Here is a 13660-nt window from a genome sequence, read left to right as displayed (position 1 = left end):
TAGGGTACAGATGTGGGGACCTGCATGAAAAACCTCCTAAGCTTATCTTTACCAGCTTAGGTCAAAACTTCCCCAAGGTACAAAATATTACACCCGTTATCCTTGGACTGGCCGCTACCACCACCAAACTAATACTGGTTACTGGGGAAGAGCTGTTTGGACGCGTCCTTCCCCCCAAAATACTTCCCAAAACCTTGCACCCCACTTCCTGGACAAGGTTTGGTAAAAAGCCTCACCAATTTGCCTAGGTGACTACAGACCCAGACCCTTGGATCTTAAGAACAATGAACAATCCTCCCAACACTTGCACCCCCCCTTTCCTGGGAAATGTTGGATAAAAAGCCTCACCAATTTGCATAGGTGACCACAGACCCAAACCCTTGGATCTGAGAACAATGAAAAAGCATTCAGTGTTTTACAAGAAGACTTTTAATAAAAAATAGAAGTAAATAGAAATAAAGAAATCCCCCCCTGTAAAATCAGGATGGTAGATATCTTACAGGGTAATTAGATTCAAAAACATAGAGAACTCCTCTAGGCAAAACCTTAAGTTACAAAAAAGATACACAGACAGAAATAGTTATTCTATTCAGCACAATTCTTTTCTCAGCCATTTAAAGAAATCATAATCTAACACATACCTAGCTAGATTACTTACTAAAAGTTCTAAGACTCCATTCCTGTTCTGTCCCTGGCAAGCGCAGCATACAGACAGACACAGACCCTTTGTTTTTCTCCCTCCTCCCAGCTTTTGAAAGTATCTTGTCTCCTCATTGGTCATTTTGGTCAGGTGCCAGCGAGGTTACCTTTAGCTTCTTAACCCTTTACAGGTGAGAGGAGCTTTCCCCTGGCCAGGAGGGATTTCAAAGGGGTTTACCCTTCCCTTTATATTTATGACAGAGCTAATAAGTAATCTAGTTAGATATGCGTTAGATTCTGCTTTGTTTAAATGGCTAATAAAATAAGTTGTGCTGAATGGAATGTATATTCCTGTGTTTGTGTCTTTTTGTAACTTAAGGTTTTGCCTAGAGGGATTCTCTATGTTTTGAATCTGATTACCCTGTAAGGTATCTACCATCCTGATTTTACAGAAATGATTCTTTTACTTTTTCTTTAATTAAAATTCTTCTTTTAAGAACCTGATTGCTTTCGTTGTTCTTAAGATCCAAGGGTTTGGGTCTGTGTTCACCTATGCAAATTGGTGAGGATTTTTATCAAGCCTTCCCCTGGAAAGGGGGTGTGGGGCTTGGGGGGATTTTGGGGGAAAAGATGTAACCAAGCGGGCTCTTTCCCTGTTATTTTTGTTAGACGCTTGGTGGTAGCAGCAATAAGGTCCAGGGACAAAAGGTAAAATAGTTTGTACCTTGGGGAAGTTTTAACCTAAGCTGGTAAAGATAAGCTTAGGGGGTTTTCATGCAGGTCCCCCCATCTGTACCCTAGAGTTCAGAGTGGGGGAGGAACCTTGACACTTCTTGCTCCCCGCGGGGCCAGCCCGGCTCCCCACTGGCCTTCGAGGCAGGCCTTCTGAGCTTGCCGCTCCCACACGCACCCTCCCAGAACACTGTGCCCTATTGGCTCCCTAACGTTCTAAGCCCGCCTTGAGCGGCCTTTCACTCAGCCTGGACCCGCCCCTCTCGGTCCCCGACCGCGCCTCACTTCCATCGTGCCCAATGGATGACAGCGCCGCTCCAAGCTCTGACATGCGCGCCTCGCCGCTCAGAGCCCGAACATGCGCATTGTGGACAGATCGGCCTACTACGAAATGCGCATGCGCTCTGAGTGGCGGCTGTCAGCTCCGCCACCCGCGCTGTGTACGGGGCTCGGTTCGGGCATGCGCAGTCTGGGCGCTGTCCCGGAATGCGCAGGCGCCGGCGCTAGCCCTTTCGCCAGCGACGCAGGCCGGGTTCAGCGCCCCCTTGACATGCGCAGTAAGCGCGCTGGGCGGGCGAGAACGCGGAAGTCCTCAGCGGCTTAGCGCCGGCCGCGTAACTAAGATGGCGGCCTCCGTGCGGCGCTGCGCCGTGGCCTGGCTCGTCCCCGCGGCGGGGCTGCTGGCGCTGCTGGCCGGCCCGGGGGCGCTGGGGAGGCGGAGCGAAGTGAAGGCGCTGACGGACGGGACGTGGCGGGAGCTGCTGCAGGGCGAGTGGATGATTGAATTGTGAGTGCGCGGGAGCGACCGCCCCTCCCCCGGCCCGCCGCGCCCCGGGGTGTCTCCCCTCCCCCACCAGCCCTGCAGAGCCACCAGGCGGGGTCGTGCTGTCCGGGCCTCGGCCCGCGCTTCCCGCCAGTCCCTCCCGGGGAGCGGGGGGAAGGGTTCTCGGCACCACTCGGGCGTCGCCCCATGCTCCCGGCATGCCCTGGGGTGTGTGTGTGGGGGGGGGCGGCCCTCAGGCCGCCGCCGCCGCGGGGGGGGCTCCGTGGGCCCAGCCCCCCCCCCCCCGCTCCGGCCCGGCGCTGGGGTCTTGGCCCCTCTCGCTGTGTTGAGATTCCCAGGGCGAACCGCAGTCTCATAGAGCCGTGGGGCTAGAAGGGACCTCCCGAGGTCATCCCGTCCAGCCCCCGCGTTGAGCCAGGGCCCCATGTTCTCTGGACCTGACCCTACGTGTTTGCCTGACCTGTGCTTAAAAACCTCCAGTGGTGGCTATCCCCCAACCTCCCTAGATAAGCTATTCCAGTGCTTACCTGCCCTGACTCCTAGACGCTTTCCTGAGTTAATAGTAAGCCGCAAAAAGAACAGGAGGACTTGTGGCACCTTAGAGACTAACCAATTTATTTGAGCATGAGCTTTCGTGAGCTACAGCTCACTTCATCAAATCCCTCTTGCTGCAAGGTCTGTTAATTGGGATTATTTTTTTTCATCTATGATTCCGCACCAGTGCCTCAGGCAGGATCGGGCAGCTTTTAAAACAGCCTAGTTTCTCCTTTGTGCAGACTTCTTTCAATAACCGCAGCATTCACAGTCTGCCATACTCAGTTTTGCTAACAATTGTTCTCTTGGAAGCTGTTACTTGAGAGGTAGTAAAGGTGGCAAATTTATGAGGCCTGAAGACATGGCTTAAAAATAGATGATAGCTGACTCTGTGGTAATCATATCTTTAATTTGCTTAATCTGTTACAATGGGGTGTGGCTGCCCGTTTCTTAATATCTCTGTAGCACTTGCGTGTTAGCTTGTATTAAGTCACTAGGCATGTTACTTGCAATGGCAGTGTCTATATTCTGGGTTATTACTGTATGGTTGGATAAATTAGCATTGTGTTTTCTCCCACTTCGTTTCTTGAGACAAACCTTATTTTTCAGTTATGCTCCCTGGTGTCCTGCCTGTCAAAACCTTCAGCCTGAATGGGAAAAGTTTGCTGAATGGGGGGAAGATCTTGAAGTTAACATTGCAAAAGTGGATGTCACAGAACAGCCAGGTAATCCCTGTTATAGATCTGAAAAAAGAAACAATATTTTATACAGATGTTTACACTTTGTGCAATACCCAGAGGCTGTGTTGCTTCATATGCTTTCTTTGTTTGGGGTTTTTTTTGTTGTACTAAAGTGAAATGTTGAGTGTGCTTGTTTTACATAAAATGATTAGAGGCAATAGGAACAATACAGATACAGTATCCTTAATTGTAGTGAAAGCCCATTAACTATATTTATGGCTGAGAAGCACAAGTCCTGCTGAAAGTCAATGGTACTTGTACTCCTAAATCATTTAGGAGCACCTTGAAAATTCCACCCTGTTTGCATTACTGTGGGAACCCAAGATTGGGTTCCCTTTGCACAAGCTGCTATACAACACACAGAAAGAGACAGTCCTTGCTCTGAAGACCTTACAGTCTAAATAGACAGACAAAAGATGAAACAGGCACAGACAGGTGAAGTAACTTGCCCAAAGTCACATAGCTGATCAGTGCAGAGCTGGGAATAGAACCCAGGACTTCTGTCTCCCTGTTGAGTGTCATATCCCTTAGACTGTGCTCTCTTTCCAGTGTGTGTCAATTTGTGCTTTATTAGAATTACAGGTGAACAACTGATAGACATTTTTGTCAAGATGCCTATGATAAACACATTTATTGTCCGACACTGTTTATTCTCTCTTCCCAACCCCCCCACCCCCCCGACCAGTTCAAATTGCTCTTAACATTTTAAAAACAATTGTGTCCTTCAGGTCTGAGTGGCCGATTTGTCATAACAGCACTTCCCACTATCTATCAGTAAGTACTCAAAATTCACAGTAATAGAGGAAATGTGGTGATCTCCTTATTAAATGTTGTATTTCTTGGAAAAATGATTCTAGATTATTTGTTTGCTTTATTGAGAGAGGCTTTTTAGGATGGAGAGGGAGAAGTCTCAGAGCTCTTTGTATCATTAATCATAAATTTATGATCACCTAGCCTGGCCTCCTGCATAGCATGGGCCATAGAATGTCATCCAGTTATTTCTTTGCAGTTAGTCCATACCTTGACCTATCTCTGTAGTGGGTGCTTCCATTTTTTAAACTTGTGTCTATTAGGTGGTTTTAATGCTGCTGTTGGGTGAGGCACTGGCAAGATTGTCGTCTTTCCGTAGTAACACAATATGAGTCCAGCAAAGATCCTGTATTCTGCCAGATAAATGACGTTGATTGCGTTCCATTTTTTCTAAGAATCTTGACTTTAAAGTAGGATAAAAAGAATGATTATAGAGAATACAGGAGAAAAATGCCATTGAACAGAAATGAATGCTACATGGATAGATTGTACTACACAGCTACACAATAGTTGTACTGTATCTGGCATCCTAAGGTACTCGTCTAATTTGTTCCTCTTTGAACAGTTGTAAAGATGGAGAGTTTAGAAGGTACCAGGGCCAGAGAACTAAAAACGACTTCATAAATTTCATCAGTGACCAAGAATGGAAGTCTGTTGAACCAGTTTCTTCTTGGTTTGGTCCTTGCTCTGTCCTGTAAGTATCAGTGTGATTTTTATCAGTATCTGTATTATTTTCACTACCAGACACGTGCACATTCAAGGATTCTGTGGGACAAATTATCTGGTGCACCATAGCACTGCTTGGTTCACCTTAGATCAGTGGTTCCCAAACTTGGTTCGCGGCTTGTACCTGTGGGTGCTTAGGTAAACAAAGTGTCTCATGGCCCGCCAGGGGCTTACCCTGAACAAGTCACGAACCAAGTTTGGGAACCAGCTGCCTTAGGGGGTAAAAGTAACTTTTTGTCCCCTGTTCGAATGAGGCTGTTTCAGGGGCCATTATGCTGGTGAGGATAATCTTTGCAGAGTTGAGACTCTGACACTGTATTTGTAGATTTTTCATAGGCTAATGTACTTGTTCTGCACGCTTGAGTGGAGCAGCTAAAAATTTGGAAAGAGTATATCATTGTTTTAGAGTGCTAGCAGTGTAAGGAACATGTGGAGACAAATCAGATGCAACCTGTGATGAGTGCAGGCAGGAAACAGTGGGAAAGTGATGTCACCCAGTCTCAAAAGAATAGTGCTGTTTGAAATGCTATATAGTCTTCCAGTGGTTTTGAGGGGCAACTCAGAAGATTGCTTGCTTTTAACTACTGCAGTGCTCCTATGTTGTAAATGCTGGGGGTATATAGTTATTTTGGGGGAGGGAATGGGATAGTAGATAGGGAATTGCTTAGCAAAATGGCATTCCAGAATCAAGATTCTGTAATCTGACTTGGGTGATCCCAAATTCTTATGCGCTGGACTAGTTTGACAGCTGTTGGAGCACAGTCTAAACAATAATATTTGGAGCTCTTCTGTACAAAAATACAAATACAGGAACTCCTCACTTAACGTTATAGTTATGTTCCTGAAAAATGTGACTTAAAGCGAAACGATGTTAAGCGAATCTAGTTTCCCCATAAGACTTAATGTAAATGAAGTGATTAGGTTCCAGGGTAATTTTTTTCACCAGACAAAAGTCTAATATACTTACTATATATACATACACACACAGTATAAGTTTTAAACAAACAATTTAATACTGGTACACAGTGATGATGATCGTGAAGCTTGGTTGAGGTGGAGGAGTCTGAGGGTGGGATATTTCCCAGGGAATGCCTTACTGCTAAATGATGAACTAGCAATTGGCTGAGCCCTCAAAGGTTAACTCTCACACTCTACGAGGCAGCAGGAAAGGAGGGAGGGCAGACAGACACACACCCCCTGTGTGTGTTTGAGAGAGAGATGCACATTTCCCCTTTAAGTATGAAGAGTGGGGTCAGAAGTACACTGCCTTGTTAATTAGATCAGCAAGCTGGGACCAGACCGCAGTTGCTGCCTAAGGCAGCAGCTCCCTCTGTCCCTGTGTCCCCCCTGCTCTATGGAAGATGGTGTAAGCGGGGTGCAGGAGCAGGGGGGAGATGGACACCCTGACATTAGCCCCCCCCTTTCTTCCCCTCCGCCACACACAGCAAGCAGGAGTCTCGGGGAGCAGCTCCAAGGCAGAGGGCAGGAGCAGCACATGGCAGTGCAGGGAGGGACAGCTGAACTCCAGCAACTGATACCCTGCTGAGCAGCTGCTGCACAGGGAACTTAGGGGAGCAGGAGCTGATGGCGGGCTGCCAGTCCACCCTGGTTCCAACCACCCACCAGCTAGCTCCAAAGGGCTGCTCTTCCTGCAAGCAGTGGACAAAGCAGGCGGTTGCCAAACGACAGAAGGGAGCATTGCACAGCTTTAAACGAGCATGTTCCCTAAATGATCAGCAATGTAACAACGAAATAACATTAACCGGGATGACTTTAAATGAGGAGTTCCTGTACTGTGTTCATAGTGTAGCCTTTCTGCAGTTAGAATAACATCAGGCTCAGTTGCAGTCCTGCTCAGCATTTCTGGGCAGTCACCTTTAGGCCTGAAATCTTTGGCCTCCAGGGCGTGTGTGTGTGTGTGTGTGTGTGTGTTTTGAAAGGTCAAGGAAAATTGTGATGTCTTTTTTACAAAGGTATAAAAATACTTCTCCCACTTAAAAGCTGTCCCTTTGTTCAGAAGTCAAGATACCTGAGCTTTGAAACTTGGTCTGCAAGTAATCTTAATGAAAGAGTTGGTCCACAACCAAGTATGACACAAATAGGCTTCTAATTAAATTAGGATGAACAGAAAAATGACTACTGCAAGTGTACAATTGAGATCTTTAATGTTTGTGCCTTAGTCACTGTGCATGCCTCCTTTCATAAGTGCACGCTTAAGTACTGAAAGTGAGTTAACTTTTCAGCGGGTCAACTTTTAGCTTTTCTTTTCCTAAAAAACAAAACAACACAAACAAAACAACAGCACTGCAAAGATAGCCCGGTAACAATGAAAGATCAGGAAATGGAAAAACCTAGAATTCCTACACCAATATCTGTTACTTAGATGCAATATTTTATAATTCTGTGTGTGCATTGTGGCCAAGCTAACGTTGCTATAGGGACCATAGCTTTTATATACCCTGACTTTTATTGTAACTCTGCAGTCTCAATGTCACATTAAGATACTTTTTGTATCATATTAGTTACTTGAATACAAACATAATTGGTACTGTATAGGCTGTTTTCCCTGAGGAACAAAGTCTAGTGCATTCACAAATGAAGAGTTAAAATGCATAGGCAGCAGGTGCAAGTTCTAGGTGGTGTGGGGATCTGTAGATGTCCTTCAGAAACTTGCAGAAAATATATACTCAGGTACCAAATAATGCCCATCTCCTGTGAGGGAGACTGTTTCTAGAACCCTGCAAATCCGCAGATACCTGGTTGATATCTGCATTTGCAGATGTGGATTTTTGCGGCTTGAGGATGGAAGTGGATCCAAATTTTATATCTAAAACCCTGCGGATATCCGCATCATCTCCACAGATGCGGATATATGTGGGGCATATTTGCGAATCACGGGTAGGATGCAGATACACGCTTTGTATCTGCACAGAGCTCTATTTCAGAGTAAAGGGCAAAGTAGAAGGATAAAGGAGAAGTGGTTAGGAAAGGAGCCAGATATTTTGGGATGGTGGCAAAACCAATGCTCAATGTAGGTCTGATGAATGGGAGGTTCATAGATCTGTATGCTTCTGATTTGCCTAAAAAAAAAAAAAATTGCAGTTTCCAGTTTCACTCTTTTCTGATTTATTTCAGGATGAGCAGTATGTCTGCTTTGTTTCAGTTGTCCATGTGGATCAGGGTATGTGTTGCAAGTCTGATTTTTGTTTAACTTGAATAAAGAGAAACTTGGTATTCTGCCATTCTTGAGATGACTAATGTCTGTCTTTCTTTTTAGCATTGCCACAATTATTTTACAGAAAATGTTGGTATACCAGTTTGGGGATCATATGCTATTTTTGCATTGGCAACTCTGTTTTCAGGACTGATACTTGGACTTGTAAGTAAAAAATATTTTCAGTTGTGAGAAACAGAAACTGCTTTTTATACAGCATGATGGATTAATGCAATGTAGAAGTTCAGAATTATTGAATGAAAACTTTCTTTTCAGATCATGGTATTTTTAGCAGACTGTCTCTGTCCATCCAAAAGGCATAGACCACAGCAGCACCACTATCAAAGTAAGCATGCTATATGTTTCTAAGGGTTTCATTTTGTTCGAGGAAGCCAGTGAGTAAATCCTCGTGTAATAATATGAGGCTTATGATTGCTGGCCATGAAACATTCACTAAAATTTTGACTTTTTGCTGATCAGTGATATTGCACTTTAACTGTGATTATCTAGTGTCTAGGCTTCATAATAGGATCATGACTGAGGTTAGGAGAGCAGAATATTGTTTAATATAGACTTCAGATGGTGAAAATAGCTTTTTTTCAACATTTAGATGTTTGGAGGATATTTCCTCCCTCACCATCTCAAATTTAATAAGGTAAGCTAAAAGTTTGGGCATCAACACATTTCAGTTAAATTCCAGTGAATGAACTCCGTTTGGAACTTGTAGTCAGATTGAGGGCAAAAGAAGACATGCCGCATTTTAAAAGGAGGAGGGGTTTACATCTGTTAACATAATCCAACAATTCAGTTTAAAATGCTTCACTGAGAGCTATTAAAATGAGGGGTGGTACTAAAGGGGATTGCTTACTCACTGTTACAAAGACATATGAGGAGAAAGCTCAGCCCTGTGTACCTCAAACTGGTGCTTTTAGGTTCCCTGTCCCAAGCTTGAGGGAGTCTTATGCCAAGTAATTTTGACTAAGTAATCGAAGAACATGAGTGACCTAATTCCTTTGGTGGCAATGAATCTGTTTAGGCATTTTACATTTAATATTGGAATTCCCAACTTCTGCTGGTTTGTGGTTAAGATAATTGCTATGACTAAACCACTGCAGTTAATGTTCATGTATATCAGAATTCCTAGACAGACCTGTTAGGTGTTGCGCAAGCAAAATAGGTCTTGAGATGAAAGTACTTCTGTTTTCTCTTTAAGAAAAATTAGCACCAGAATCAGCCCGGCTCTTGAAAAAACTGGATGAAGAACAAGAAGCAGATGAGGAGGATCTTTCAGATGATGAAGCAGAGGATAAAGAGGTGGCAGACAGAAACTCTTCAACAAATGCTGTAAGACAGCGTCCTGTGAACCTTGCTGCTGCCACAGATAAATCATAGTTCCATATACTTGAGGGTTTCTTGAGAAACAAAAGAGGTGCAATATACCAGACCCTTCTGCTTGAAGAGAGGTGGAACTCGTATCGCTGTAGTGTTTGCTCATCACTTTCAGAGAAAGCTACCTTTAAAAAAGTCTCTGTGGCATCAGGTATTCAAAGCTGAAACTTGATATGGCAAATGGCGAAACCCAATACCATGTCTGTGGATTGGTGCTAAGAAATAGTTTGTATGGCTTTCTCAATGACTCATTCTGTGGTTGAGTTGTACAAAATGCAAAACCAGTGTATTTGCAGTATTAGAGAATATTAGCAAGGAAAATGCACTAACCTGTTTGCCTGCTAGAGCAGCTGAAAAGATTCCTCATTGTAAAGATTCCTCCTTTCCAGTTTCATTCTGAAGAAATGCTGGAAAAAATTCCTCAAGTTATGGGATCTTTGCCCAGTTTTTGTGGTAAAAATGTGCTATAAGCTGTTTCCAGGTCACTGTTCTGTTAGATAGGTATGACCTTGAGTGCAGCAAACAAATTTCTTTACACCAAATAATGCAAACTAAGGATATCCTCTAATAAAAAGCAAGGAGATGAGACTAATATGGGACATACTGGAGTCTTAAAAACTGAACAGTGGCTTGTTAATGCCAATCATGCATTGGCCTGATATTCAGGATTGCCCTGTTATGAAACTTGAGTCTTCCCTTCTATTGTGGACCATTTTTATTCTGTTCCATATTACTCTTTCCCCTCTCTTTTTAACCAACTTTCATCCTCTGTGTAGTAGGTAAATCTTTTATATATCCCAGGCTGGAGGAAAAACTACAAATATGACTTAAAAAAATTTGAATTGATGAAATTTAATTTCCTGGTTGCTTTTCTCCTTCTGAACTCTTGAGTGGAAAGGTATTTTTCTACTCTTACATTCAAATTAAAAAATGCTTTCTTTTTTTAATTTGAATGTATCCTAGATAACTAAAGTACATGAGCATGCGTTATAGATGAAGAAAGCAGGATGCCTGATCTTCCACACTCAAACAGAAATAGCACACTCTCTCCTGTTAAACATTTAGTGTGAAAACCCTCTGTTACTCTTGCCAAGTTCTAAGTTAAGATGTTTCCAGAGTTTTGTGTTCAGAGCATCTCATTTTCTGCATTTACTGTGCAGAGGACATTCAGCACTGTGTCTCCTGGCCTAGAGGCACACATGTTCTTTTCAAATACCACAGGCCTTGTGGTTGCTTGCCTTCCAGGACCGCTCTTATGAAGCTAATATATTTATTTTCACTTCTGCTACATTATAGTGCAGATAATTCTAACCGCCTTATTAAAACAAATGGAAAGCTGGTGCTGAGGAGCTAAAGAAATGATTCCTGTAGGAATGGTCAGCAATGATCTCTTTGCCATGGTAGTATGCGCACTCCATTCCCTGTGCTTTGATGCAGTAAAGTGTTTGCCTGCTTCATATTAGTTTAAGGAGCTGTTCGTGTCTTTAGTGATGTCTCATGGAAACAGAGCCTTTAATAAACCTAAAAGGTAATAACATGCTATAAAAAAAAGTCTTTGAAATAGTCCTAAGCATTTTTTGTGACTATTTAAAGCTTTTGTGGCTTTCAGTTAAGACAGTGATGCTCCATATCCATCTGTTCAAATGAGTAATCTTGACTACAGTGTCTTCTGACTGCATAGTCACCCCACTGTAGTCAAAGCTGAGAACAGCAAAAGGCCAGTACCTATAATTATTCAACCACAAAATGAAGGTCCCTTATGTGCATTGTGAAGCTAGTATGAAATCTCTCTTGCATTACCCAGAAATCTCGTCAGTTGCATTGTCTCTTTTTAGCAGGAGTACAAGGCTCTTAAATGCCCCAAAGGAGATACACAAGTTCTGAGCTTCTCAATTAACCATGTAATTCTTCTACTCTGAAAACTTATTTCAAATGGCATCTGGCAATTCCCTGTCTGTCTCAATGACTCCAGCTCAAACTGGCTTAGTTTACAAAGAGTTTTCTGCCTAAGTGCCAGTTCCATCAGTTCATCCTGCTGTAGGGAACTAAAGCTGTCATGGTTCAACCGCATCTTCTTATGAGCATGGTTGTGTACCTAGTGTATATTTAAAGGAACACGTGTCACACTGAATTTTTTTTTAAATTGACTAATTTACAAAAAGTCCAGTTTCTTAGAGTGCCATTTTAAATGCTATGCCCTGAAATTAATATACATGTCTCCTTAGCATTCTAAGGGTTTTTCTGTTATATATATATATATGAAATATAGAGTATATGTTAATACTGGAATTGTGCATTAGCGAGCCAAAGAAAATGAAGAGTTCTGTTGCTAACTTCTGAAGTGGTGTTTGCAAGTGAGATTGCTGTATATAGTAGGTGCAACATTTTCAAACAAATGTAACTCAGTTCTTGCTGGTCCTCATCTTAGTGAATTTGCAGTGCTGGCAGATTAAACATCTGTCATTACAAACAGTAAATTTTGGTCTGGAGTCACTTGAGAGGCTAATGGAAATACTGATGCCATTCTTAATTTTTCACTGCAAAATGGCACGTTGAAGCCAGAAATGTTTTAACAATATTACTAATTACTTTTAGCAGAGACCAGCCGGGAACAAGTAGCTATTAATGAATGTCCAAGGGATATGGAGTAGTTACTTAAAAACAAACTTGCTCAGCATTCACAAATATTGCTGTTGATTTAATACATTGAAAGTCATAAGGGAGGGACACATTAAGTGTCTGTCATGTCTTGAACATTTCTTGGCAATAAATAACACAAAATATGCATTTGTATGTCAGTTAGTCACATCTTTAATCAACCTGCATACTGTGATTGGAAAAACATGAGTCAACTCACCAGATATATTCTGCTGTCAAACAAATCCCTCCAGGGAAATTCTCAGATGTACAAGAAAACGATCAGCTATAAAACGTGTCCTAGTACTTCCTATTAGTCTTTTTTGTTTCTTTGGTGCTGTTGGTTTGATTTATCCTAAGCAAAAATATTTTCCATTCTGTGTTATCACTTATGCTGTTACCTCAGTGAAAGTGTAACTACAACAATGTAAATCAATCTGTTTTGGTTAGCTTTTTAGTTGAATCGTGTTCCTACGTTTTAAAATATCAAAATTAACGTAGTATGTGAAATGAAATGTGTATCCTGTATAATACACTTAAGATGTTTTTGTGGGAATTGCCTTAAATGCTATAGAGTGTAGATCACTGTCTGTTACCAGTAAAATAAAGCAATAATGTATGATGTACTAGAGAAAAGCAGCACTTTATTTGATAAGTGGTACATTTCATTCAGCATGAAACTTGCACTTAATCCTGGAGAGGATTTGAGAGAAGGCCAAGGATTCAGATAGAGCTGCATGTTCTCAGTGTGGAAAAGTGCTTACTCTAGATTTGAAATAATACAGTTTAACAAAGCCTTCCGTATGTCTAAATGTAGCTGCTGCTTACAGATGCAGATGTTAGTTTTAAACAACTACACTTGTATAATATATAAAACATATTCTTGATTTTTTTTGCCATGTTACAGCTTTTAAGTGAAGAAAATCAATGTGTTTTCTTGTTAAAGTGGTAGCACTCTCGTGTTTCTCTTGCCAGGGTAACACTTGTATAACTTGTCTTTGATTTTCCTACCTTTCCGAATACATTCCTGCCCTACAGGCAAATGATTGAACTAGTTCAAAAATTGCCTCTCGAACTTAAGGGTCATTTATTCTGAGTTGCGTGAATCCTGACTTAGTGTTGCAGAACTTGCATTTGTGCTTATTGTTTGTGCAATAAATGCTGTGTTTAGTGATCATAGGCCAGCCTCGTGCTTTTGCCCACCTTTGTAAATCTTACTGTCATGCTTTCACACTGCGATGGTTTGTCCTGTGATCATTTCTTCCTTTCATCTGTACTGAATTACTGTATTCCTAAAATTGTTTATCGAGGCTTACTAGCCTCAGATTGCAATGTAACAAAGGTATGTTAATAAGAACCTGCCCTTTATATCTGTTTGTGTTCATAATGCTTGAATATCAATTTTATAAAAGCCAGACTACCCTTTTTCATTCTAGTTGGGATTGAAATATAACC

General features: G+C 42.3%; 1 protein-coding gene across 1 annotated transcript; it reads left to right on the top strand.

The window, feature by feature from the left end:
• The first annotated feature begins 1813 nt into the window (after positions 1-1813).
• On the top strand, positions 1814-13384 carry TMX1 (thioredoxin related transmembrane protein 1). The gene is made up of 8 exons (XM_084630820.1): positions 1814-2158; positions 3299-3414; positions 4158-4203; positions 4805-4933; positions 8101-8146; positions 8243-8344; positions 8456-8525; positions 9393-13384. Exons 1-8 carry the CDS (start codon positions 1995-1997, stop codon positions 9569-9571), a joined length of 852 nt encoding a protein of 283 aa, XP_084486946.1. The 5' UTR covers positions 1814-1994; the 3' UTR covers positions 9572-13384.
• The last annotated feature ends 276 nt before the right edge of the window (positions 13385-13660 follow it).

The sequence above is a fragment of the Lepidochelys olivacea genome, assembly GCF_965140295.1.
Source record: "Lepidochelys olivacea isolate rLepOli2 genome assembly, chromosome: 6".
Lineage (NCBI taxonomy): Eukaryota > Metazoa > Chordata > Testudines > Cheloniidae > Lepidochelys > Lepidochelys olivacea.
Note: the sequence above shows the minus strand (reverse complement) of the source record. Positions and strands in the feature narration are given on the sequence as shown.

Coding starts and splice junctions, on each gene's coding strand:
- TMX1 (XM_084630820.1), top strand. CDS start 1,995: ATGGCGGCCTCCGTGCGGCGCTGCGCCGTGGCCTGGCTCGTCCCCGCG. Junction 8,147..8,242: donor AGTTGTCCATGTGGATCAGG/GTATGTGTTGCA, acceptor CTTTCTTTTTAG/CATTGCCACAATTATTTTAC. Junction 8,345..8,455: donor CAGGACTGATACTTGGACTT/GTAAGTAAAAAA, acceptor CTTTCTTTTCAG/ATCATGGTATTTTTAGCAGA.